Source organism: Neoarius graeffei, chromosome 28, assembly GCF_027579695.1.
Source record: "Neoarius graeffei isolate fNeoGra1 chromosome 28, fNeoGra1.pri, whole genome shotgun sequence".
In the NCBI taxonomy this organism is placed as follows: Eukaryota; Metazoa; Chordata; class Actinopteri; order Siluriformes; family Ariidae; genus Neoarius; species Neoarius graeffei.
In genome coordinates this window covers 26,970,744-26,997,997 of record NC_083596.1, presented here as the reverse complement: position 1 = coordinate 26,997,997, position 27,254 = coordinate 26,970,744, and the positions used below count along the sequence as shown (strand labels likewise).

At 41.6% G+C, this 27,254-nt stretch overlaps 1 protein-coding gene across 1 annotated transcript in view; it reads left to right on the top strand.

The window, feature by feature from the left end:
- The window catches only part of c9 (complement component 9), a 96,355-nt gene that overhangs the window by 11,566 nt on the left and 57,535 nt on the right, over positions 1-27,254 (top strand). Inside the window, 1 exon segment of the mRNA XM_060913435.1 lies at positions 6,226-6,447. Coding sequence (XP_060769418.1) covers positions 6,226-6,447 — 222 coding nt within the window.

Below are 27,254 nucleotides of genomic sequence, written 5' to 3'. Positions count from 1 at the left end.
TCCATCAACGTGTATCATTCAATTTATTCCGGACCATTAAAGACGCCGCCTTCCGCGTAGAATCATGTCATCCTCGCCGCCATTTTGGAGAGGTCAAAGCGGAGAATAAAGATTAGCTGCGTTTAACTGTACCAACAGGTTTACCGTCCAAATGAGATCATATGGGATTACCTTTCACAGGTGAGAAACAACAAATTAATCCATCAACGTGTATCATTCAATTTATTCCGGACCATTAAAGACGCCGCCTTCCGCGTAGAATCATGTCATCCTCGCCGCCATTTTGGAGAGGTCAAAGCGGAGAATAAAGATTAGCTGCGTTTAACTGTACCAACAGGTTTGCCGTCCAAACGAGATCACATGGGATTACCTTTCACAGGTGAGACTGGAAAAATACTTTTCATTGTATTTGGTCATTATAATGTAATTTTACAAACAGATTTTCCTGACTTTGTGGCTAATATGAAGTCTCACGCATAATAGTGTATGCACATGCGTCCGTACTTCTTCTATTGTTCTGGTGTCTCCGAAGGGACCGTCTTATAGCGCCCCTAGAGGTGTGGCATGTGTATTGCATCGTTTTCAGCAAGCGTTGCGTTGCCATATGGACCTGATATTTTACTGATTGTTGCCCATTTGGACGCAATATATTTTTAAATAACATCTCGTTGCCGTTGTCATGTGGATGTAGCCTAAGGCCACATCCACACGACAACGGCAACGTGATGTTATTTAAAAAAAATATCGCCTCCAAATGGGCAACGATCAGTAGAAATCAGGTCCATATGGCAACGCAACGCTTGCTGAAAACGATGCAATACACATGCCACACCTCTAGGGGCGCTGTAAGACGGTCCCTTCGGACACACCAGAACAACCCATACGAAAAAGAACAGTAAAGAACTTATAAGAGTTTACCACTGTCTTAGTAGTAAATCCTTATAAATATAAATAAATATATATGCCATGTATGATTTACTCCTGAAAGTGGCCCATTTTGCATTTTCCTCATACAAATTTTTTATGAAAATCTAGTATGTATGAAGTGAACATTGTGCATGGTTTTTACAGATAATGTGTATGATGAATTACACCGTCTTTGTATGCTTCATGTAATGTTTGTAGTTTTAAATTATATTTTACAGTTTAAAATGTATATGCCTTTTATATGTAAATCCAACACAAACATATGTGGATTTACATATAAAAGGCATATACATTTTAAACTGTAAAATATAATTTAAAACTACAAACATTACATGAAGCATACAAAGACGGTGTAATTCATCATACACATTATCTGTAAAAACCATGCACAATGTTCACTTCATACATACTAGATTTTCATAAAAAATTTGTATGAGGAAAATGCAAAATGGGCCACTTTCAGGAGTAAATCATACATGGCATATATATTTATTTATAAATCCTTATAAGGATTTATCCTTATATTTATAAGGATTTACTACTAAGACAGTGGTAAACTCTTATAAGTTCTTTACTGTTCTTTTTCGTATGGGAATAGAAGTAAGGACGCATGCGCATAAACTATTATGCGCGAGACTTCATATTAGCCACAAAGTCAGGAAAATCTGTTCGTAAAATTACATTATAATGACCAAATACAATGAAAAGTATTTTTCCAGTCTCACCTGTGAAAGGTAATCCCATGTGATCTCGTTTGGACGGTAAACCTGTTGGTACAGTTAAACGCAGCTAATCTTTATTCTCCGCTTTGACCTTTCCAATATGGCAGCGAGGATGACGTACGCGGAAGGCGGCGTCTTTAATGGTCCGGAATAAATTGAATACTACACGTTGATGGATTAATTTGCTGTTTCTCACCTGTGAAAGGTAATCCCATGTGATCTCCTTTGGACGGTAAACCTGTTGGTACAGTTAAACGCAGCTAATCTTTAGTCTCCGCTTTGACCTTTCCAAAATGGCGACGAGGATGACGTACGCGGAAGGCGGCGTCTTTAATTGTCCGGAATAAATTGAATGATACACGTTGATGGATTAATTTGCTTTTCTACGCCCTTTTTTGAGGAATGTATTGTAGGACTTAAACCATCATCTGAAGAGGTGAGATCGCTCCTTTTTTCCCCTTATTTTTGCTGGCGGGATTGACTCTGCCCTAAGGGCTATTCTCTCTCTCTCTCACTTTGCACCAGGCATTACACAATAAATATTCACAGTGAAAATATTTTGTAAGCGCGTTTCATGAACCAAGTTATAGGATTTCTTGACAACTCGCATCGCATCGCAATGAGATCATTGGCACTACTGGTGTTAAGAATCAGACCATTTTATAAATGAATATTTTGCTGTAGAGCTGCAGTGTTTGTACAATTGCATGTTTTTGCTTCACTATTACTGTCACTATTCTGCTTCTTGCATTACTACTGTGAACTAACACTGAACATAATAATAATAATAATAATAATAATAATATCCAAGCTCGTGTTTCACTCTCACTAGTGCTCTGTAAGGCTTTTTCCTGGTGATATTCGTTACACTTCTACCCGGCGTGAAGCATTCACAGTCATGTGGTTGTGACGTCATCGTAAACAAATCCGTTTTACTCATCCAGACGACTTCACAACGGCAACGTTGCCAGATCTTTCCACTCTGGAACCCGTTCTCAAAAAGATTGCGTTTTGGGCACCCAAAACGCCGGCGCCGTGTGGACGCCAGGCCTAAACGATAAGCAATTGTATCGGAGTCACCTGAATCCGTTGCCGTGTGGACAGGGCCTAAGACAGCGCTTCCCTTTGCACATCCCAATCTATACTGATGGCTCAAAAACGGATACTTGTGTGTCGTCAGCAATGGTAGTTGCTTCTAACCAGCATGGAACACGCATCCCAAACCTGTGCTCTATTTTTACAGCCGAAGCCCAAGCCTTGCTCTGGGGCCTTGAATACATAGAAGAGTCCAATCAACAAAAATCTTTAATTTGCACAGACTCTAGGTCATGCCTTCAGGCATTGGAGTTTTTAAAGACTGATCACCCCCTGATTACCAAAATACTTGAAAAAGTGGATCAACTAACTAAACTTAACATGGACATTATTTTTTGCTGGGTCCCTGGTCACGTGGGCCTGCGTGGTAATGAAAAGGCAGACAGTGCTGCTAAAGGAGCCCTGAATGAAGACATTTCTCAATGCCAAATCCCTGTCTCGGACATTAAACCTGTGCTCTGTTCTTACATAAGTGATATATGGCAAGCCGAATGGGATGAATGTGCTGGAAATAAGCTGCATGACGTATGTAATACAGTGAAACAAGTGATAACCCAGTCATTTTCATGCAGACATGATCAAGTTGTGTATACAAGGTGTAGAATTGGACATTCTAGACTCACCCATGGTTTTTTTATTAACTGGAGGAGAACCTCCACTTTGTGATCTTTGTGGTAGTCTCTTATCAATTAAGCATATTTTATCTTGCTCTGCCCTTAGAGTAAAAAGACAGAATTTTTTTTAAAGAAGACACTATATTTAATATTTTTAATAAAGTCCCACCTTTAAAGGTTTTAAACTTTTTAAAGTGTATTGATGTGAACAAACTTATTTAATGTATTTATTTATTTGATTGTTGGTTTTGAATATGTTAAGTTAAATTTATTACCTGTATTTGCCATGAAATAGCCACAGCTGCTTAACTGGCAATAAACGAAAACAAACAAACAAACAAACAAACAAAAACAGGTGCAAAATGGCAATGGTGCATGTGTGTGCAAATGTTCATTTTGGTGCAAAAAATACAAGAGAATGTAGCTCAGTTTGAAGAGATCCTGGTAAAACTTGAAATTACAACAAGACAAGTACAAAGTGAGCATCGTTCATGTGTATGCAAATGGAAGAGAAATGGATGAGGAACTGGAGTTTCAGTTTGAACTGTCAGTTCTTCAGGAGCAACAGTGAATTGAGGACTGAGTGCCCAAAGGAAGAAGCTATTGCAGTGTCTGGCAGTGATTATTCGGATGCTACAGTACATTCTGCCAGACTGCAGGAGGCAGAACAGTGCATGTGATGGGTGGGACTTGTCCTGTACTATGTTGTTGGCATGGCAGATGATGTGCTTCTTCTAGAGTTGGGAGATGGGTGGGAGAGGAACCCCAGTGATTCTCTCGGTCATCCTCACTATTCTGCTGCAGTGACTTTTGTTCGACTGAAAACTTGTATGGCCACTGCGACCTCGCATGCCGCCACCTTTGAGCCAAGAAGATAAAGGATGTGGGCTATTGTTAATCATTGCTTGGGAGTATGGAAGGCTTATTCTGCTTCTGAGCAACAGCTGAGAGTCTAGGAATTTTCTTTCAGGATTGAAGTTAGCTTAGCTGCCACAGTGCTGAACCCTCAAATGAAACATCATTAAAAAAGTAAAAGTTAGCAAATCCAAGAAGGTTTTGCAGGTCTTTGGTGGCCTTAGGTTTTGGCCAAGGTGTAACTGCTTCCACCTTGCTCTGGTTATTCTCAACACCATTGTCATTCAGGTGTACTCCAGACACTTAAATGACTGTTGGTGGAACTAGCATTTTTCAAGTTTAACATACAGATTGTGTTCTATGAGCCTATTTAGCACTGCCCATACCTGTCTTATATGCCTGGTTTCAATTTTGAAGTGGATCAGGTCACTGAAGTAAATGATGCATCCATTCAGGATTTCTTGGTGGATTTTGTTTACAAATGCCTGAAAGACAGAAGGAGTATTTTTGAGCATATACTGCATCATTATGACTGCATTAGAACTGCTGTAAATTATGTCAGGCCAAAGATCACCATCATTCTTTTTCTGAAGAAGAAGCCAGCAGCAGCAGGTGACATTGATCAAAGTAGAGTTTAGGTGTCTTCGCGTCAGTCTGACTTTTACAGCTTTCTATGTGAGTGGAGTGACATGGCAGAGAAAGGCAGTTATCAGAACTTGTTTCAGTCCAGATGGTTAGCTTGTATCCAGGAGATCTCATAACCAGGGTGAACCTAAGGCAATGGGGTTATTAGGTGATTTAATGATCACAACAGTGTGAGTTTCAATATGAATGATTCCAGTCTGCATTTAGAGGAGAATGGTGCACTTTGAAACCTTTTCCCCCACATAAGGATGCTCCAACCTTGACAATCTGGAATCTGTAAGAGGGACAAGAGAAATTCAGTATTTTGCCATGTTTTCATCCATAAAATTTCATCCTGGCTTTGTTTCTTGTTTTGGAGTTTGTGTGCACATTGAGACTCCAAAGTTGCCCCTTGTTTTCACGATACAGACACAGGGCAAATTTATTTCTCGGTCACCTCTCTTCAGGAGAGAGATAGAAACTGCACATGTCAATCTGCTGAAGCCAGTGTTACAGTGAAGCCTCTTGTAACAAAGGGTTCTTGGGCATGTTATAGAGACCAATATGCAGAAGGTTTATTGTGACAAAGGCAGGGTCAGATTGTTCCAGGTAAAATACCAGTAAATCTCAGATAATATACAATCAAAAAATGAAGTCAAAAAGGCAGGCAGGGTTAATAATCCAATAAGCAAAGAAAGCATTAGATCCAAAGGGCAGAACAGAGACAAGACAAGGCATGTTCACGACATAGTAATCAGTCATGATACAAATGGCTCAGAACTTACAAAAGTGACTTGTCAAACTCTCAGGCTTTGCAGGGAAGCTAAAATTGCTTTACATGGATAACAGCCAGGAAAAGACAATAATCAACAAGAAGGCATTCAAAATTCAGGGAAGGGCGCCCTCTGACAGTGTGGCAGGGCATTGTACAGATCATTTTAAAAAATGATTGAACTAACAGACAACTGGAAGTGATGCATGATAATACAATTCCACTAAATTTGTCAGTCCAGATAATCTCTGCTAATTTACAAAATGTGTTATGCAAAAATGAGATTAGTGCCTGTTTGTACATAAAGATTTGTACATGTAATTGGACATTTATTTGTTTGCAATTTTAGTCATGTTGCACCAGTACAAAACTAAACAATCAAATGTCAGACAATATACATGTCATGGATGATGAAATGCATTTGCACTAAATTTGATTTTACACTGAATTATTCCTTTAGATGTTTTACTGAATCAGACGTGACCTTTAAAATGGTCTGTGTATTTATGTAAATAAACACGCAGAGCATTGAAACCAACAGACACAAATAGTTCAACATAACCCATTTCTTTAAATATGAAACACTTATGCCCACTACTGGTTCTTTTACCTCCAGACATTAGTAGAAGAAACTACTTCTAAAGAGGTTTTTAAGGACGCTCACTCATTGCTGAGTGAAATCACCCACGATATCACTTCTAAAACAAGCATAGGATTATCTTTCAAGTTCACACCTACTGAGACGACAAACACCTCTGTGAGTGGTTCAGCTGGAGTGAACTTCGAGAATGAAAAGAATGAAATGATCAAAACTATCACAGAACACAGCACCAGTAAGGTAAGTAAAATACTTCTTACATTATCATCTAGCAAACACATTTATACAAAGTGACCTTATAAGTGAGCCAGATTTAAATATAAGCATAGACCTGAGTAGTAATGTGCCAACATTTTTCAACCTCTATCCACTACATCTGTAGTGTACATATGTGTGATTTACCATATACAAGAATTCCATGACCTTTTCTTGTACTGAAAGAAAATGAAACACTCTTGACATGAAACTTACTTATAATGAAATAATTGCTGAACTTTGTTAATAAAAATGATCAACACTGAACTATATAACACTGTTTCAAAACTACAATAGATACATTCTGAATGTGTTTGGATGAGACAAACATGAAAGTCCTACCAAAGCTGTTATTCTTGAGTCTTATAGTAGTAATTAATTTTTAAAAAATCTATTATACACATTCCCCAATTATACAGATTTAGAGCTGAATTTATGACAATTATAATTCTAAATTCTAAGATTATAATTATAGCATAATTAGAAGTCTGCAAACTGCTTGGTTGTCTCAGCTGCATGTTCCAGGAGCTAGTGGATGCCATCCCACACTTGCTCACTCCACCTAAACCAATGGTCAACTGTAGGTGAATCAGTTGGTTTGGTATTCCAAAAGAACAGAGGCAGAAGGTAGCCTAACACACACTGGAAGGGGGTTAATACCATGGCAGCATGACGAAGCAAATTTTGGCCTTGTCCATATCCATGCCTTCGACAATTTAACAGTTGATGATTTACCCCAGGAACAAGATCTCTGGCACATGCAATTCACATTTTTCACTATTGATGTAGAGCTGATTGTCAAAGAGGTGTGATAAAACTTACCTGATGTGAGTAACATGGGTATCAAGAAAAGGGGAATAAACCAGGATGTCATTTATGCAAGTAAAAATTATTAAAAAAAAGTAACAAATTATGTAATTAGATGTAAGATCCAGTGATTTTTGCCCCAAAAGTCCCTCAGCACATTGTTAAGCAGGCATTGGAACACCAAGGGGGCACAAAAGAGGACATAAGGCATGATGCAGTACTTATAGTGGCCAGAGGCCGTGCTAATGGCTGTTTTCCACTCACCACCTTGTCTGATACACACAAAGTTATGGGCATTGTGCAAGTCTAGTTTGGTTTAACTCTTGATAGTGCAGAGATGGAGACTTCCTTTCTTCTCCACAAAGAAGCTAGCTGAAGCAAGAAAGGTGGATGGACAAATATACTCTTGTTGAAGGGCTTGTTGGATGTAGTCATCTATGGCTTATTGCTCAATGAGGGATGGTAGTTAAATGTAGGTATGTGGGGACATGGTACTAGGCAGGAGGTCACTGGCACCATCATGCAGTCTGTGGGGTAGTATACCACTGGCCTTAACTTTGCTGGGTACCTCACAGAGGTCATGATATACTTGAGGAATGTGGGTTGTGATTAGGGTTGGGAACCGAAACTCTTTTCCAAATTAGAACTGAATCCAAAATGCTAGGTCCTGGGAACCTGTAAAAAGTTGAATTTCGGTTCTGCAATAACCCTTAAGTTTATTGTTTATTGTAAACAAATTCTATATATCTGCATGGATGTACGTAGCTATCTGCTAAGATCTGTCTACATGATTACATCATGCATCAACACAAGAGCATGTACATTTGTTTTAATATGAGCTAGCATTCATGGCTAATGTCAGCTGTGTGAAAGTTGAGCTGCTGTAAATGGTCAAAAGTCATGTTGTGTTATCCTAACCACAGCCTCATTTCATTTGGCCTATGTGAACTTGGGGGGGGGGGGGGAGTAATACTGAAATGGCCCATAGAACACTACTGCTCAACATTTTCACATGATCCAAAATTTCACAGTAGCTCTGTAATGTTGCACCTGCCATTGTACAGCATTTATAAGTTCTCTTTAGAGCACTTAACTGAAACTGATGAACAGAAGCTGTTTCCCCCTTTTTATCATTAAGACACAATCTACTCTAACAATATTTATTAATCTTTCTATAATAATAATGTTGCTGTCAGGAATGTAGATAACACAATGTAAAAGTGAAAGAGTTTATTAAAGGCAAGGCTGGCAGACAAATCCAAATTGTAGATCAAAGACAGTGTCAATAAACAGGCAATGGTCAGGTGAGGCACAAACAGGATATCACAGATGAAGACAGAGTATAAACCAAAATACAAAATTACATCATTAACCAGATGAACAAAATGAGTACTAAGCCTTGGGAAAGTCAGGCAAGGGAACACTGAGCATTTACTTCACACTGAGCATGTGAACCAAGAGTCCTTCCATACACTGTAGTAATGAGGCTGTGATTCAGAACAGGTGTGAGTATTGATTAGTACTCTGAAGATGGAGCAGTGTGATGCAGTGTAGTTGTTGTAGTCTGTGGCAGCCATGTTTGAAGGCTGCTTGCTGTGAACTCTGAGCAGGTGCAAATGTGACCGTTGCCATAAAATATTTTTAATAATTCCAGTGAAAGTTATGACAACATGTAAATCTAAGGGAAAATTATACCTTTTATAAAATTGGATCTACTTTTCTTTCTCTAGCCTTGGGCAAGCACTAACAACCCCTTGCTCCTCCTGGTCAGAGTTAAGACCGAAGTCTGGACTCAATAGACTGCGCAGAGGAGACCACCACCTGGTGTTTAAATGGGCAGGAAGGCAGATCCAGCAAAGCATCTGTGGAGTGTGATCAGGGCACAGTGTAACACGTAGAACACTGTTGGCCGTCCACTGCATCCTGAGCTAGCTCCAGTCATCTTGAGTCTGTCTTGCCCCTGGACCCAGTTAGGTTGGGATGAGGGAATGAGGCTGATGGCTGCGCAACTCTCCCTCATGTCATGACTTCAAATTCAAGTCCTCTGATGATGGGCAAGTGGTGAAGCAACAGGTGCAGAAGCACTGGAAGTTGTAGTCACGAACCTGTACACAGGCAGCCCAGGGCATAGGGTCACTCCCTGCTGGAACGAAGCAACAGTGGAGTTCGGCTGCCCCCTGGGTGTCTGAGCAGCCCTGTTTAGGATTCACTCTGCTCACCTCTATGAAGGAAGGAGCTAGAAAAGGTGCCACAAATATAGCTTGTTTCACTTCACCCTGGCCAGCACACCATGGCTGGTGGGATCCCACTCAGTGGTCAAAATACAATAAATAAGAGAATAAATAAGATAGTGAAGGTACTCAACATTGGCATGTAGAATGTGCACACTACTGGATAACATCAAAGTAGACAGGCCAGAGAGAAGAACTGCATTAGCTGCCAGGGAACTAGCTTACAACAATGTGGACATAGCTGCCCTCATTGAAACACATCTAGCGGAGAAGGGCCAGCTCATGGAACATGATGTGGTTCTTCTGGAGTGGTCGTAGCAGCGGTTGGATTGACTGTAAAGTCCCACCTCACCCAGAAACTTACCAAGCTCCCAGAGGACATCAATGATCACCTGATGACACTTCAGTTCCCACTTGGAGGCAAGAAGAATGCAACTTTGATTAGTGGTTATGCTCCCACAATAGATGAAATACATTGCCAAGGCCCAGAAGAAATGAGTCGCATGAAAGGCTCAAACTGTTGCCACCCCCACTACAGCACCTACCCACGTGTGCCCAACATGTAGGCGTACCTTCAAAGTCTGGATTGTCTTCATCAGTCACCTCCAGACTCACAACCGCCACCCACCAAATTGAAGTCATGGTCTTCTTTGACCCTGAAGAATGAACATCACATCGAGAGAGAGAGGTGTGTCACCTCGAAGTACACATTTATGTGTAGTGTGCCTGCATGGTAGTAAAAGTCACTCAAAAGTGAAAGATAAAATAAAGCACAACTTGAATTGTAGCACCTGTCTCCACTTCCTTATTTTACACCCATCCAAAGTTGTTACACTGGTGCCAAAACCCAGGACTTGGGGAACAAATGCTGCTATGGAGTCCAAACCAGTCAGGGAGCAACTCCAGACCCTCACTGCTGACCTCCAATGCCAGTACCAAGAGCTGCTCACAATGTCCATTGAGCAGGAGCAGTGATTCTGGGCCCTGTGCAAGGCCCAGGTAAATGACCGGCAGGTGGTGTGGAGCTTGGTCCAGTCAGTGGGTATTCCAGTGGTCACTCCTGCAGCCAGCATTCCTGTTCAGCTGGTCAAGATGGTGCTGTAGGATGACACACAAGCCTTCTTCGAGCTGTTCGAGCACGTTGCGGAGGCGAGCTCATGGCCAACCTTGTAGTGGATGGCTCGTTTATGTGCTTCCCCTGACAGGAGCAGCAAGCTCACTGCTTGGCAGCTCCTGGCCACCAGCATGCTGGCATACCCCAGACCTGAAGTGGGCTATACTACAATGGGTCTGCCGCAGCCCAGAAGAACTTTGCCAGTGGTTCCGTGTGCTGGCCTACAGTGAAGTTGGCTGTCCATTGCATTCACGCAGCAGCTCTGAGACGCTTGCCAGTGGTGGCTGCAGGCAGGTGAGTGCAACGTGGAGGACGTCATTGACTGACTGTGTGACATTGGAGCAGTTTGTCACCCAACTGCTGAGTGAGGCCTCTGCATGGATCCAGTGTCACCACGTGGCATCGCTGGAGGAGGCAGTCCGACTGACAGAGGATTACATGATGAGGATTCTGGGAGCAGGCACTCCTGCAGCTTCCCTTCCTCTTTCTCCCTCACTTTCACTTTCTCATGGCATTGCTGGAGGAGGCAGTCTGACTGGCAGAGGATTACCTGATGGGGATTCCGGGAGCAGGCGCTCCCACAGCTTCTCTTTCTCTCTCACTTTCTCCCCCTCTCTTTCTCACTCTCCTTGCCCCTCCTCTACCCCAGCCCCACAGAAACGGGGGGCCAATTTCCCCAAAACCTACTCCCCGTGCTCATGTTTGTCCTCATGGTTGTTCCCTCCTTTCTGCTTCTAATGTCTGTGCTGCTGTTAACCCCCTCTCTCTTCCCATAGGTGAACTCATCCATGCCCACCAGAACCAGGAGCAAGCCTGGGCAGGTTTGTCAGCACAGTGGGAATGCTGGGATTTCCCAGAATAAGCACTTCTGCAAGGAGGCAGGGATATTGATTAATATTCCTGATGCACTGCAGGCTTCCCATAATCAAGTAGGAACGAACATACCAAGTCTGAGTAATCAAGGGGGTATACATCAGGCTTTGGTGGATTCTGGTTATAATCAGACCTCCATCAAAGGCTGATTCAATTCGGGGCACTGGGAAATGCATGATTGGTGAAGGTAAGGTATATGCAAGGGGACTTTCACAAATATCCGCTATTACCTGTCACTATTGAGTTCCAGGGAGAAAAGCATAGTGTGGAGGCAGTGGTTAGTCCGAGCCTCACCCATCCACTTATCCTGGGGAGAGATTGGCCGGGGTTTAAAATGTGAATAAAACAGTTGTGGGTGGGTCCTGCAGTAGTATGTCATGGGGGAATCCCATCACAACGTTAGCTGGTGAGGCAGTCCTAGAGTCATCTGCGTCAGCTCTGTGTCATGATGACACAAAGTGGGGAAGGCCCCACTCCTCCTCTCTCTCTGGGGAATTCCTCAGGGGATTTTCCATTGGAACAGACATGTGATGAGTTTCTGAGGCACACTTTTGACAAGGTGAAAGTAATTGGTCAAACCCTCCAGCCTAACATTGCACTTTCCTTTCCGTAATTTTGTATTATTAAGGATGGGCTATATTGAGTGATGCAGGACACTCAAACTAAAGAAAATATGACACAGTTGTCGGTCCGGAAGAGCCATAGGGAACTTTTATTCCATGTGGCTCATCATAATACTATGGCTGGGCACTCGGGTCAGGATAAAACACTAAATCACCTCATGGCTTGTTTCTATTGGCCAGGGATTCATGCCAGTGTCTGCAGGTGGTGTGAGGCTTGTTGTGAATGCCAGTTGGTAAATCCAGCAACCATGTCCAAAGTGCCATCGTGCCCATTACCATTAATTGAGATCCCCTTTTGAACAAATTGGCATGAATCTCGTTGGGCCATTAGATTGATCTGCACATGGGTACCACTTTGTGTTAGTCATAGTGGTTTATGTAACGTGATACCCGGAAGCAGTGACTCTTCAGAATATCTCATGTAGTGTTGCAAAGACACACTTTTGTATTATCTCCTGAGTTGGGATTCCAAAAGAAATCCTGACTGATCAATGCACTACTTTTATGTCATGCACACTACGTGAATTGTACAAATTATTTGGGATTAAATCAATTCATACTAGTGTTTATCATCTGCAAATGGATCAGCTGGTTGAACAGTTTAACCAAACACTTAAAAACATGATTCGTAAGTTTGTTCACAGGAATGCTAGAAAGTGGGATAGATGGCAAGACCCTCTGTTTGCAGTGCATGAGGTCCCACAAGCCTCCACCAGATTTTCCCTGTTTGAATTGCTGTATGGGTACAAGCCCTGTGGCATCTTGGACATCATTAGAGAAAATTGGGAGGAGGGTCCTTCTCAAAGCAAAAACAAAATTCAGTAAGTTCTTGACCTGAGAGCAAAACTCCATGCACTGAGTCACATAACCCAGGAGAATTTGCTACAGGCACAAGAACATCAATCCTGCCTGTACAACAGACACACAGCTAAGCGAATTTGCACCAGGAGATAAAGTGCTAATTTTATTGCCCACCTCAAGCTTGAAATTACTGGCCAAGTGGCAAGGGCCCTTTGAGATCATATGATGAATTGAGGAAGTCAACTATGAGGTCAAATGTCCAGATAGAGATGATGCATCAAAGTTACCATCTCAATCTCCTAAAACCGTGGAGAGAAGAGGTTCCTGTGGCTCTGGCAATGGTAGTTCCGGAGAGGGCAGAGCTGGGACTGGAAGCAAGTCCACAAAAAGTGTGGCCCAATTCACCCTGGTCCCCTGTGGAGACCACCTCTTTCCGTCCCAGGGAGCACAGGTTATCAGGTTGCAGGAGTTCTGTGATGTGTTCTCATCCCTCCCTGGTCACACTGACCTCATAGAGCACTGTATCAAGACTCCCCCAGGGATGGTGGTGCACAGCTGCCTGTTTTGGCTCCCCAAGTACAAGAAAAATGTGGTTCAGGATGAACTTCAGGCTATGCTTGAGATGGGGGTAATTGAGGAGTCACACAGCAACTGGAGTAGCCCAGTGGGTCTGGTTTCCAAGACCAACGGGTCAGTCCGGTTCTGTTTGGACAATCGGAAAGTCAATGTGGTGTCTAAATTTGATGCATATCTGATGCCTCGCATTGATGAACTGCTTGATTGTTTAAGAGACTGGATTTAACAAAGGGATATTGGCAGATCCCCTTGACTCCATTATTCCACAAGAAAATAGCCTTTTCAACTCAATTTGGTTCACACTAATTTGTCACCCTTCCCTTCAGGTTGTTTGGGGCCCCAGCAATGTTTCAGTATCTAATAGACTGAATCCTCCATCCCCACAATGTGTATGCTGCTTCCTATTTAGATGGCATTATTATCTATAGTAATGATTGGCAGCAGTATTTCTAACATTTCAGGGCTGTCCTGAGCTCACTGCGGCACACTGGGCTTACAGCAAACCCGAAAAAGTGTGCAATTGGATCAGTTGGAAGTACAGTATCTGGGCTTCTACTTGGGTCATGGGCAGGTGCATCTCCAAATTGAAAAGACTGCAGCAATAGCAGTCTGCCCAAAACCAAAGACCAAAAAGGGGGTAAGACAGTTCCTGTGGCTGGCTGGCTATTATAGGTGGTTCATGCCTAACTTTTTGGATGTCACCAGCCCACTGACTGACCACACTAAAAAGGGGGGCACCAGATCCGGTCCAGTGGATGGAGCTGTGCGAAAAGTGGTTTTGTGTGGGGGCCCGCTGTTGCATTCTCCTGACTTTTCTCTCCCCTTTGTTTTACAGACCAACATGTTGAACAGAGGGCTGGGGGCTGTTTTTTCCCAGATGGTGGAGGGGGAGGAGCACCCAGTGCTGTCCATCAGCCACAAGCTCTCCATGTGAGAGTCAAAGTACAGCACCATAGAAAAAAAGCATCTATCCATCCAGTGGGTGGTCCTCACTCTCCAATACTACCTGCTAGAATGCCATTTCATTCTCTGTTCTGACCATGTCCCACTCCAGTGGCTCCACTGTATGAAAGATGCCAACGTGCGGATCACTCATTGGTATCTGGCCCTCCAGCCCTTTAAAGTTGAGGTGGTCCACAGGCTGGAAAAGAGAGAGAGAGAGAGAGAGAGAGAGAGAGAGTACTTATTTAAAATAATGTACAGTAACACCAATAACCTAGGCTCTAGGCTCTGAAAATAGAATAGGATGTTTGCGGAAAAATAGCTAACAGAAATTATTGAACTGTAGGCATGTCACAACTTTGGATGGGTGGAAAATGAGAAACTGGAGACATACAGTGGTGCTTGAAAGTTTGTGAAACCTTTAGAATTTTCTATTTTTCTGCATAAATATGACCTAAAACAACAACATCAGATTTTCACACAAGTCTTAAAAGTAGATAAAGAGAACCCAGTTAAACAAATGAGACAAAAATATTATATTTGGTCATTTATTTATTGAGGAAAATGATCCAATATTACATATCTGTGAGTGGCAAAAGTATGTGAACCTTTGCTTTCACTATCCGGTGTAAACCCCCCCCCCCGTGCAGCAACAACCGCAACTAAACATTTCCGGTAACTGTTGATCAGTCCTGCACACCAGCTTGGAGGAATTTTAGGCCATTCCTCCATACAGAACAGCTTCAACTCTGGGATGTTGGTGGGTTTCCTCACATGAACTGCTCGTTTCAGGTCCTTCCACAACATTTCGATTGGATTAAGGTCAGGACTTTGACTTGGCCATTCCAAAACATTAACTTTATTCTTCTTTAAGCATTCTTTGGTAGAATGACTTGTGTGCTTAGGGTCATTGTCTTGCTGCATGACTGACCTTCTCTTAAGATTGTTTTTGTTTGTTTGATTGTTTATTGCACATACAAGAACAAAATTGGCTGAACAAAATATAACAAATACAAGACATGCAGGGGAGGCCTGAAACCTGATGATTATTTGAGGGTCTCCCCTTGTTAAAATAAAAATGACAATATTAGAGTCAACTTATAGATTCAGTTCATGGACAGATGTCCTGACATTTTCCTTTAGAATTTGCCGGTATAATTCAGAATTCATTGTTCCATCAATGATGGCAAGCCGTCCTGGTCCAGATGCAGCAAAACAGGCCCAAACCATGATACTAGCACCACCATGTTTCACAGATAGGATAAGGTTCTTATGCTGGAATGCAGTGTTTTCCTTTCTCCAAACATAACGCTTCTCATTTAAACCCAAAGGTTCTATTTTGGTCTCATCCATCCACAAAACATTTTTCCAATAGCCTTCTGGCTTGTCCACATGATCTTTAGCAAACTGCAGACGAGCAGCAATGCTCTTTTTGGAGAGCAGTGGCTTTCTCCTTACAACCCTGCCATGCACACCATTTGTTGTTCAGTGTTCTCCTGATGGTAGACTTATGAACATTAATGTTAGCCAATGTGAGAGAGGCCTTCAGTTGCTTAGAAGTTACCCTGAGGTCCTTTGTGACCTCGTCCACTATTGCATGCCTTGCTCTTGGAGTGATCTTTGTTGGTCGACCACTCCTGGGGAGGGTAACAATAGTCTTGAGTTTCCTCCATTTGTATACAATCTGTCTGACTGTGGATGGGTGGAGTCCAAACTCTTTAGAGATGGTTTTGTAACCTTTTCCAGCCTGATGAGCATCAACAAGGCTTTTTCTGGGCGGTACGGTGGTGTAGTGATTAGCATGTTCGCCTCACAGCAAGAAGGTTCTGGGTTCAAACCCAGTGGCTGGCGAGGGCCTTTCTGTGTGGAGTTTGCATGTTCTCCCCATGTCTGTGTGGGTTTCCTCTGGGAGCTCCAGTTTCCCCCACAGTCTAAAGACATGCGGTTAGGTTAATATGGGACAGCCTTGGCCTGAGGTGCCCTTGAGCGAGGCACCTAACTCCCAACTGCTCCCCGGGCGCTGTTAGCATGGCTGCCCACTGCTCTGGATATGTGTGCGTGCATGTGTGTGTTCATTACTTCAGATGGGTTAAATGCAGAGAGGAAATTTCACAAGTGTGTGATGAATAAAGTCGTGCTTTCTTTCTTTTCTGAGGTCCTCAGAACTCTCCTTTGTTCATGCCATGATACACTTCCACAAACATGTGTTGTGAAGATCAGACTTTGATAGATCCCTGTTCTTTAAATAAAACAGGGTGCCCACTCACACCTGATTGTCATCCCACTGATTGAAAACACCTGACTCTAATTTCACCTTCAAATTAATTGCTAATCCTAGAGGTTCACATACTTTTGCTACTTACAGATATTGGCTCATTTTCCTCAATATATAGATGACCAAGTATAATTTTTTTCTGATTTGTTTAACTGGGTTCTCTTTATCTACTTTTAGGACTTGTGTGAAAATCTGTTGTTTTAGGTCATATATGCAGAAATATAGAAAATTCTAAAGGGTTCACAAACTTTTAAGCACCATTGTATATACAGTGTGTGTATATATGCATGCACACACACAAACTGCTGAAAAAGTTAATACTGACACCTTTCTGTTTTAGCCAGCATGAACTTTTTCAACAGTTTTTTTGCTACAGTAGCTCTTCTGTGCGATTGAACCATATGGGCTAGCCTTCGTGTCTCATGCGAATCAATGAGCCCTTCACACCCATGATCCTGTCACCGGTTCACCAGTTGTCCTTCCTTGGACCACTTTTGGTATGTACTAACCACTGCATTCTGGGAACACCCCACAAGATGTGTCATTTTGGAGATGCTCAGACCCAGTCATCTAGCCATCACAATTCGACCCTTGTCAAAGTTGCTCAGATCCTTATGCTTGCCAATTTTTCCTGCTTCCAACACATCAACTTCAAGAACTGACTGCTCTTGCTGCCTAATGTATTCCACCCCTTGACGGGTGTTACTGTAACAACATAATGTAATTCACTTTACTTCTCAGTGTTTTTAATTTTATGGCTGATCGGTGTAATATTTTACTTACACACACACACACACACTGCAAGGCCACTATAATGAACTCTTTTGCATATAACAAACTAAGTTCATGTCCCCTGCCTTTAATGACAATGAGTTGGAGTCTTCAAAAAAAACATCACTGAGCCATGTGTTTTTCTTCCCCCCAGATACAAACAAGAAGTAATCAAGTACACAGTCAAGTTAACAGTACTTAACACCATAAAACAAAGGCTTAACTTGCCTTGCTTAGGTGTTGATCACTAACAATTTTCAAGAATAGCAATCACTGACATAAAAAAATCCCTTAATGGTCTTTGTTTTATGAGCTAAAAGCAGTTTTCCTCGAGTCTTTACTCTGTAAACACTTTTCATGGCAACTCTTTGTCATGTCTACACGCTCTGAGCATGCACGTAGCACCATTAGCACTAATTACTATGCAGCTGTTCCGGATTAGAGCGCAATCACAGTGAGCACTTATCAGGACTTCATAAACACACAGATTTTGCGAAGTATATACGCTGTACGTAGTGTCTCATGTTACTCAGCCTTTGTGCTGTGTTTTGTTTTCCTGGTTTTGACTTGCTTTTGTATTTTGGACTTTGCCTTTGTGATTACCTCTGATATTCTATTTGTGCCTTGCTCAACTATTACCCATTTCATAACCCTGCCTTTGTCTTACATTTTTGAACTATTTGCCTGCCTGTTTGAAAGTAAGCACTCTTCCTGGAATTACATCCATCATTTGCCTGCTTACATGACCCACTGAGCCATGCATTCCTCTTCCCACCAGAGACAAATGTTTTTATACACCCCGCCCAGCCCTGCGGTGCAACATGAATGACATCATCGGTGATTTGCAACACATGAATGAACTGAATGATGAGGATTTAGAAAGCATAGCGAGTCAGTGGTTGGATATTGATAATGATATGGCTGTAACCCCCATCATTTCCATAACAGATGAAGAAATCATCACCTCCATTTGTGATCCTTTAATGCAATGAACTGCGATAGTGACTTGGAAGGAAAAATTTGAGATTAGGAGAATGTGCCTAAAATTTTGCATATAACTTAAGTGTTTGGTGTGACAAGTGGGCCCATTTTGGTATTCCAAACTTTTCAGTATTACAAACTATTTGGATGTCCCCAAGGAGTTATTTATAGTGGGGTTGCTGTGTGTGTGTGAGAATGAATATCCAGCAGAGAGTTGGGCTCCTAATGAATAGAGATCTTGCATGTGACGTCACAGCCGATCCAGATTGTAACAGATGCCATCTTGTCGGTCAAAAGCCATATTTCCGCCTTCTACTTCTGGTTCTGCTTCTACCTTTTCTTCTGGAAAACCCTACTATAAACAATTCTACTACAATGGCTGCGACTACAAGCTCTCCCTACCTGTGCATGTTTTTTATGTTTTTTGTGTGTATTTTTGCGTGTTGTTCGTCTGTACCGGACTTCAATATCCACTACAACCGTATGGACTTACTGGACATTGGTTTCCAGCAGAAAAATGACGGTTTGTAGTGATTTCTATCACATGCACAACATTCCAGACGAGATAGCGAGACCAGCGGGGTCTCCGTGGATTGTTATCGGGTCTGGCAGACGAAGGAGGCGGAGTCGGGAGAGGAAGCAAAAGCGAGGCTGCAGAGCTGACCTGTTGACTAAGCTCAGAAAACAGCCACTCAAATCTCCACTGCCAAGCCTCTCTCTCTCTAATGCCAGATCCATGGTAAACAAGACGGACGATTTGGAATTATAGCTGGAATTACCTTATTCTATTCTATAATCGGCTGGTCAATGCTATACTAGATACTACTGATATATCTAGTATCAGTACTAGTAATACTTAAGTGACTTACCTGTCCAATGAGGATTGTTATTTTCTTGTTTACAAGATGCCACATCTGAGGGCGGCTGACAAATCCTGAATTTCTGTAAAGATAACTGTCCAGAGATTTATAAGCACGCAGTGCTTCACCACTGAACAGCGAGGGAAAGTTTATGAGGTAATTATACACATCTGGGTATTCCACCTCTGGCAGTTCCATATCCACTGACACGGTCATGAAAACTACGTCCGGTAAGCCATAAGGGTCACTAATCTGTAGGTCGTTTATTTTAGACATATATCTAGTTATCTGTTCATTAGAAAAATGAGCCGTGTAGTCCGTCGGTTGAAATTTATCCATTTTGTACACGAGTGCAGCAGTATTCAGCGGTGTTTTTTACCGACAAGATGGCGGCTGTGTACTTTCCGGTCACGTGACTGCAAGATCTCTATAGCACTGACTTGGAGAAAGTTGGCCTTGGTGCTAATGGGTCTTCCGTTGATGGCTTTTAACTTAAGGGGGTGTTGCAATGGCTGTGTAGGGATGTTGAAACACATGACAGTGTCATGGTCTATGAAGTTGCCTGCAGCTCTAGAGTCAATCAGGGCTAAGATGACAAATGGATCCTGAATGCTTTATCTGGATTGTTAAGGTGAGTGATAGAAACTGAGAGAGACTAAGGGGTCATCCATAATTTTCATCATTATCATGAGTCTACAAAGAGTAGACTTTTGAGCAACCCCCCTCCCCCCCAAAAAAAAGTGTACATTAGCGGACAAAAAAATGATGATGGACCTATGTGGAATAGGAATTCAAAATAAAACCATGTCTTGTATTACTTTTTATTAAAATCGGATGACAGGACAATACAAAGATTCACAAGAGAAGAAAAGAAGACACAAGACGGGTCCAGAAGTTTTCATAGAAAGCAGGCGATTCATTTTTCAGTCCCCCCAGGATTTCGCGGGCCTTTTTTGTGATTGTTGCGGGCTAAAATGTCTGATGTTGTGGGGGTTTCCAAAAAATTGCAATGAAAGTTGCGGTGTTTTTTAGGTTTTTGTTGCAATTACATTGCGGGAGGAAGTGAAAGTTGCGAGAAATTGTTACAATTTTCTCTTTTTGTGATTAAAATTGAGTGATATGTTAAATATCAAGTTATTACTGAAAAACTATTGATTAAAAAAACACAAAGACACTGAGAAATGGTTCTATAAACAACTTTACCAATATAAAAGATTACCAGGACTACAAAAATGCAGAAAAATAGGCTTTACTTATCCAAATGCACCTGTTGGTTCAAAAGTTAAAGTGCATAGAACCTCACAGCACAACATGAAGTTACCTTAAAATATAATATAAATGCCTCAGCTTTCATGTAAGAAAAAATAAACTATTAATACTAGTACTGTGTGCAGGCAGTCTCTCCTGAAGACTAAATTAAACAATAATTATAAACTACAACCCCAATTCCAAAAAAGTTGGGACAAAGTACAAATTGTAAATAAAAACGGAATGCAATAATTTACAAATCTCAAAAACTGATATTGTATTCACAATAGAACACAGACAACATATCAAATGTCGAAAGTGAGACATTTTGAAATTTCATGCCAAATATTGGCTCATTTGAAATTTCATTACAGCAACACATCTCAAAAAAGTTGGGACAGGGGCAATAAGAGGCTGGAAAAGTTAAAGGTACAAAAAAGGAACAGCTGGAGGACCAAATTGCAACTCATTAGGTCAATTGGCAATAGGCCATTAACATGACTGGGTATAAAAAGAGCATCTTGGAGTGGCAGCAGCTCTCAGAAATAAAGATGGGAAGAGGATCACCAATCCCCCTAATTCTGCGCCGACAAATAGTGGAGCAATATCAGAAAGGAGTTCGACAGTGTAAAATTGCAAAGAGTTTGAACATATCATCATCTACAGTGCATAATATTATCAAAAGATTCAGAGAACCTGGAAGAATCTCTGTGCATAAGGGTCAAGGCCGGAAAACCATACTGGGTGCCCATGATCTTCGGGCCCTTAGACGGCACTGCATCACATACAGGCATGCTTCTGTATTGGAAATCACAAAATGGGCTCAGGAATATTTCCAGAGAACATTATCTGTGAACACAATTCACCGTGCCATCTGCTGTTGCCAGCTAAAACTCTATAGTTCAAAGAAGAAGCCGTATCTAAACGTGATCCAGAAGCGCAGACATCTTCTCTGGGCCAAGGCTCATTTAAAATGGACTGTGGCAAAGTGGAAAACTGTTCTGTGGTCAGACAAATCAAAATTTGAAGTTCTTTTTTTTTTTTTTGAAGTTTCAAAATTCCATATTTTATTCAGAATAGAACATAGATTTTTTTTATAAAGAAATAAACAAACACAGACTAGCATACTTTATAAAGAAATAAACAAACAGACTAGCATACTTTATAAAGAAATAAACAAACACAGACTAGCTTACTTTATAAAGAAATAAACAAACTCAGACTACAAGCATACTTTATAAAGAAATAAACAAATTTAGACTAGCGTGCTTTATAAAGAAATAAACAAACTCAGACTAGCGTACTTTATAAAGAAATAAACAAATGTAGACTAGCGTGCTTTATAAAGAATTAAACAAACTCAGACTAGCGTACTTTATAAAGAAATAAACAAACAGACTAGCATACTTTATAAAGAAATAAACAAGCACAGACTAGCATACTTTATAAAGAAATAAACAAACACACTAGCATACTTTATAAAGAAATAAACAAACAGACTATAGCATACTTTATAAAGAAATAAACAAACAGACTAGTATACTTTATAAAGAAATAAACAAACAGACTAGCATACTTTATAAAGAAATAAACAAACTCAGACTAGCGTACTTCCCCCCCCCCTTTTATTCAGGTTAAATGTAGAAAATATAAAACCAAGATGTGTGTAACAAACAATATAACAAAAAACATACAACATTGGTGAACCAGGACATGGGACATTCAATAAGGGCTAGGGACATGATACTGGGGGGGGTTATTAGAATGTGTGTGTGTGTGTGTGTGTGTGTGTGTGTCTATGAGTGTGTTGGGGGGGGATGTTTGAGTATGGGTGTGAGGGGGGTATTTGTGTATGCGTGTGTGTGTGTGTGTGTACATGAATACATATGTATATTATCAGTTTAGCAGTTATGTAAATGATATGTAAGCAGAAAAGTCCAGGGCATGGGGGATTAGGATGAGTCCCACTGGGAGGGAGTGGCAGAAGGGAGGAAGAGACAAAGGAAGGAGAAGCAGACTTCAGGCAAACTAACGCACCTCCCCAGACACAAACTCACCCCCAAGAGAAAAAATAAATAAATAAAATAAAATGGGGGAGGGGGTGGTAAGATGACTTCCTTTGACCACTCCAAGCCCCAGTGTAGAGGTACAAGCCGAACCCCAGCGGGAGGAGAGGACAGGAAAGGGCCGCCGCAGAGCCCCCCAGACCATCCCCACCTCCGGCCCCCACCATCCCGAACAGAACAGGAGCCCAAGGCTCCCCCAATCCATGTGCCTCACTGGCCCTATGATATGTTTTATCTAATGTGTAAATGCATTAAAAAGAGGGGGGGCAGAGCAGAGAGAGAGCCTTACTAAAGACTCTCCCCCTGACCCACCCCCACCTTTCTTATAAATTGAGATTATGATTTTTCTAAGATGTGATGCATTAAAAGAAGTGAGGCGCAAGCTGATTCGGGCCTTTTTACAGGCCACTCTACAGAGCGCCCCACCTCGGCCCTTACTTACTGGAGGTGTTTGCATTATTGAGTGGGAATGTACCTTCCGAGTCAGCTAATGTAGAGCGTTAAAAAGTGAGACACGCAGAGTGGAGGCAGCCCGGTCCATTCCAGGGGAAGATGAGGTCCGCAGCAGAGGCAGCGGGGGAAAGGCCCCACCATGGCCCCACCATGGCCAGAACCCCCCACACAAGTCAGCCAGCCCCCGACCCCTGGAAGCCAGAGCAGTACAGAGGAGAGACTGATGTTATGTTGTGCAACTCATTAGGTCAATTGGCAATAGGCCATTAACATGACTGGGTATAAAAAGAGCATCTTGGAGTGGCAGCAGCTCTCAGAAATAAAGATGGGAAGAGGATCACCAATCCCCCTAATTCTGCGCTGACAAATAGTGGAGCAATATCAGAAAGGAGTTCGACAGTGTAAAATTGCAAAGAGTTTGAACATATCATCATCTACAGTGTATAATATCATCAAAAGATTCAGAGAACCTGGAAGAATCTCTGTGCGTAAGGGTCAAGGCCGGAAAACCATACTGGGTGCCCATGATCTTCGGGCCCTTAGATGGCACTGCATCACATACAGGCATGCTTCTGTATTGGAAATCACAAAATGGGCTCAGGAATATTTCCAGAGAATATTATCTGTGAACACAATTCACCGTGCCATCTGCTGTTGCCAGCTAAAGCATTATAGTTCAAAGAAGAAGCCGTATCTAAACGTGATCCAGAAGCGCAGACATCTTCTCTAGGCCAAGGCTCATTTAAAATGGACTGTGGCAAAGTGGAAAACTGTTCTGTGGTCAGACGAATCAATATTTGAAGTTCTTTATGGAAATCAGGGACGCCGTGTCATTTGGACTGAAGAGGAGAAGGATGACCCAAGTTGTTATCAGCACTCAGTTCAGAAGCCTGCATCTCTGATGGTATGGGGTTGCATTAGTGTGTGTGGCATGGGCAGCTTACACATCTGGAAAGACACCATCAATGCTGAAAGGTATATCCAGGTTCTAGAGCAACATATGCTCCCATCCAGACGACGTCTCTTTCAGGGAAGACCTTGCATTTTCCAACATGACAATGCCAAACCATATACTGCATCAATTACAGCATCATGGCTGCGTAGAAGAAGGGTCTGGGTACTGAACTGGCCAGCCTGCAGTCCAGATCTTTCACCCATAGAAAACATTTCGCGCATCATAAAACGGAAGATATGACAAAAAAGACCTAAGACAGTTGAGCAACTAGAATCCTACATTAGACAAGAATGGGTTAACATTCCTATCCCTAAACTTGAGCAACTTGTCTCCTCAGTCCCCAGACATTTACAGACTGTTGTAAAGAGAAAAGGGGATGCCTCACAGTGGTAAACATGGCCTTGTCCCAACTTTTTTGAGATGTGTTGTTGTCATGAAATTTAAAAATCACCTAATTTTTCTCTTTAAATTATACATTTTCTCAGTTTAAACATTTGATATGTCATCTATGTTCTATTCTGAATAAAATATGGAATTTTGAAAATTCCACATCATTGCATTCCGTTTTTATTTACAATTTGTACTTCGTCCCAACTTTTTTGGAATCGGGGTTGTAATAAAATAAATGGCTCAGGCTTCATAGAAGGAAAAAAAAAACAATTTGAACAGAATCTCACAGTATGATGCTGAAGCTGCCTAAACAATGGAAAATAAAATACCATTTTGGTAAAAATGTTGGCATCCATTAATTTATTGTATTAAGTAAAAAAAATAATAATAAAGTGCACACAGTCCTTCACTGTAAACATAACACACTTTCAGTAACAGAATTTAAGACTATATAAACACTGACTCGCACATGTTGTTTCTCTTGAACATATACACAGAAGTAAGCAGTGTTGCCCGATACTGCTGACGTTTTCCAGCCCAAAATATGTTCAAAACCCGCCAAAATGCACTTGAAACCCCCCAACTGGCTGGGAAACTGCCCAATCTGGCAACACTGGAAGTAAGGCGGAAGGTAGTTTGTCGACGTCACCTCAAGACGACGCCAACGATTGGTCAAATTTGCGGGAAAGTTGCGGTGATTGGATATAATTGCAACACCGCCCTGAATTCGCGGGGATTGGTTGAATTTGCGTTGAAATTGCAAATCGCAACATCCTGGAGGGTCTGGTTTTTGAAAATTAGGGACTGTCTTTTTAAGGGGAGCTGTTGCCTTTTGGCTTTGAAATGTTTGTTTTTTATTCTTTCCAAGCAGCCTGTCCTGCCCTAACTGCCTCCTGCTGCTTCTCAGATGAATGCAGGAAACAATAAACGTTTAAAAACTGCTCGTACTCATTTGAAGGAGTCTTGTGAATAGCGGTATTTCTGCTATTCACAAATTTGTAAATGCAGTCAAAATCTGGGTTAGCCATTGTTGTTGTATTGAAGAAAGAAAGCGTGTAGAGCTAGCTGGCAACACCGATGTGGCGCGAAATTTTTAACATGGCGGCAGCCAATTCGCACATTGACGGACCATCATTTTTTCATTTTTAAAAAGTGTACGCCTGGTCATTAACCCCCTCCTCCCCGCGTACGGTTTGTACGCTCGTGATAATGATGAAAATTATGGATGACCCCTAACTGTGGGAGAACTTGAGGGTGTGCGTGTCCTCTCAGCCTGAAGGGGAATGGTGATTTTCTTGGTGTGACTGGAACACTGAACCACAGCATGATTGGGGTTGCTGCAGTAGAAGCCCCTCCCTCCTGTGTTTCTTGCATTCACTGGGACTGACCTTGGTTCTTCTGAGCTGCATGGGTTCATGATGGTCGACAGTATGTAGAGCTGACCATTTCCCAGTAGGTCTGTTGGTTCCTGACCAGTTTATCAAGATGACTCAATCAGTGAAATGAGGGATGCCTTGTTCTTGCAGCATGCCAATTCCTTACCTCTGCATTGAGACCTTGGTAAAAAGCTGCTTTCAACATGTTCTTTCTATCCAATTCCAAGTTGCATGTGGTTTTGCACACTTGCATATTCAGCTGCGCTCCATTTTCCTTGTGTCACAACAAGCAAGTTGCACTGCAATTTCTTTACCCTCCAGCATGTGGTAAAAAACTGTGGGACAATTCCAAAAACAGTCATAAGAGTCAAAAGGTCCCCACCTTGTTTCCATACAGCATTAGCCCATCTGAGTGCTTTTCTAGTGAACAAGTTGATAAACTGAGAATTTTTTTGTGAATGGAGATACATATTTGGCTGCATAAATACAAGGAGAACTGGAGCCAGGAAGCATTTGCACTGCATGGTTTCACCCAAATACTTATCAAGATGGGAAATGAGCAAGCTGACTGGGGTGGGCTCCAGTTGATGAGCTCTGTAAGCCTAGGAGAATGCATTGATGAATAGATTAACTTTTGCATCTACTTGGCCAAAACACTCGTGTTTACCAGGGAAAGAATTCTTCTGTCATTCACTATAGATGTTCTCATGGTCTTTTTTTTATTATTATTATCTTCAATTTGGTTTGAAGCAGTATTCAACACCAATACACACAATATAAATACAATACTGTAAAATCAACAATATGATAAAATCCATAATACTATAAAGCCATAAGACAGGATAAACAAGAAAGGGCATGAATAGTACAATAATTGTCATCATATTGTTATTGAAAGTCCATTTGTATTTGAAAAAAAAGATCAATAAGTGTTTATTTAAAAACCTAACAGCTGACAGAAAAAAATGATCTTGGGTATCTTTTTGACCTGCTTCTTCTATGGAAAATAAACCTTCTCCCTGTTGGCAGGAGACCAAACTCTGCATGAAGAGGATGTTTAATGTCCACTAAAATGGCCTTTGCTCTCTTTGTGGCTCTAATTTGATAAACATGGTCAAGGTTATTCAAATTAGTGCCAATGATGTTCTGACAGAGTTTAGCAATCTTCCCAAGTCTGTTTTTATTAACTAAGCTGAGATTGCCAAACCAGCAGATCAATGTAAAAGTTGTAACTGATTCAGTAAAAGATGAATAGAATATTTTCAAGAGTCTTCTGTCAACATTAAAACCCCTCAACTTTCTCAAGAAGAAGAGTCTTTGATTAGCCTTTTTGCAGATGGAGTCAGTGTTGGCATCAAAAGTCAGTTTGTTGTCCAAAATAGTGCCCAAATACCTATATTGGCTTAATGTTTCTATGGCTGTACCACTGATCAAAGTAGATGCTGCAACA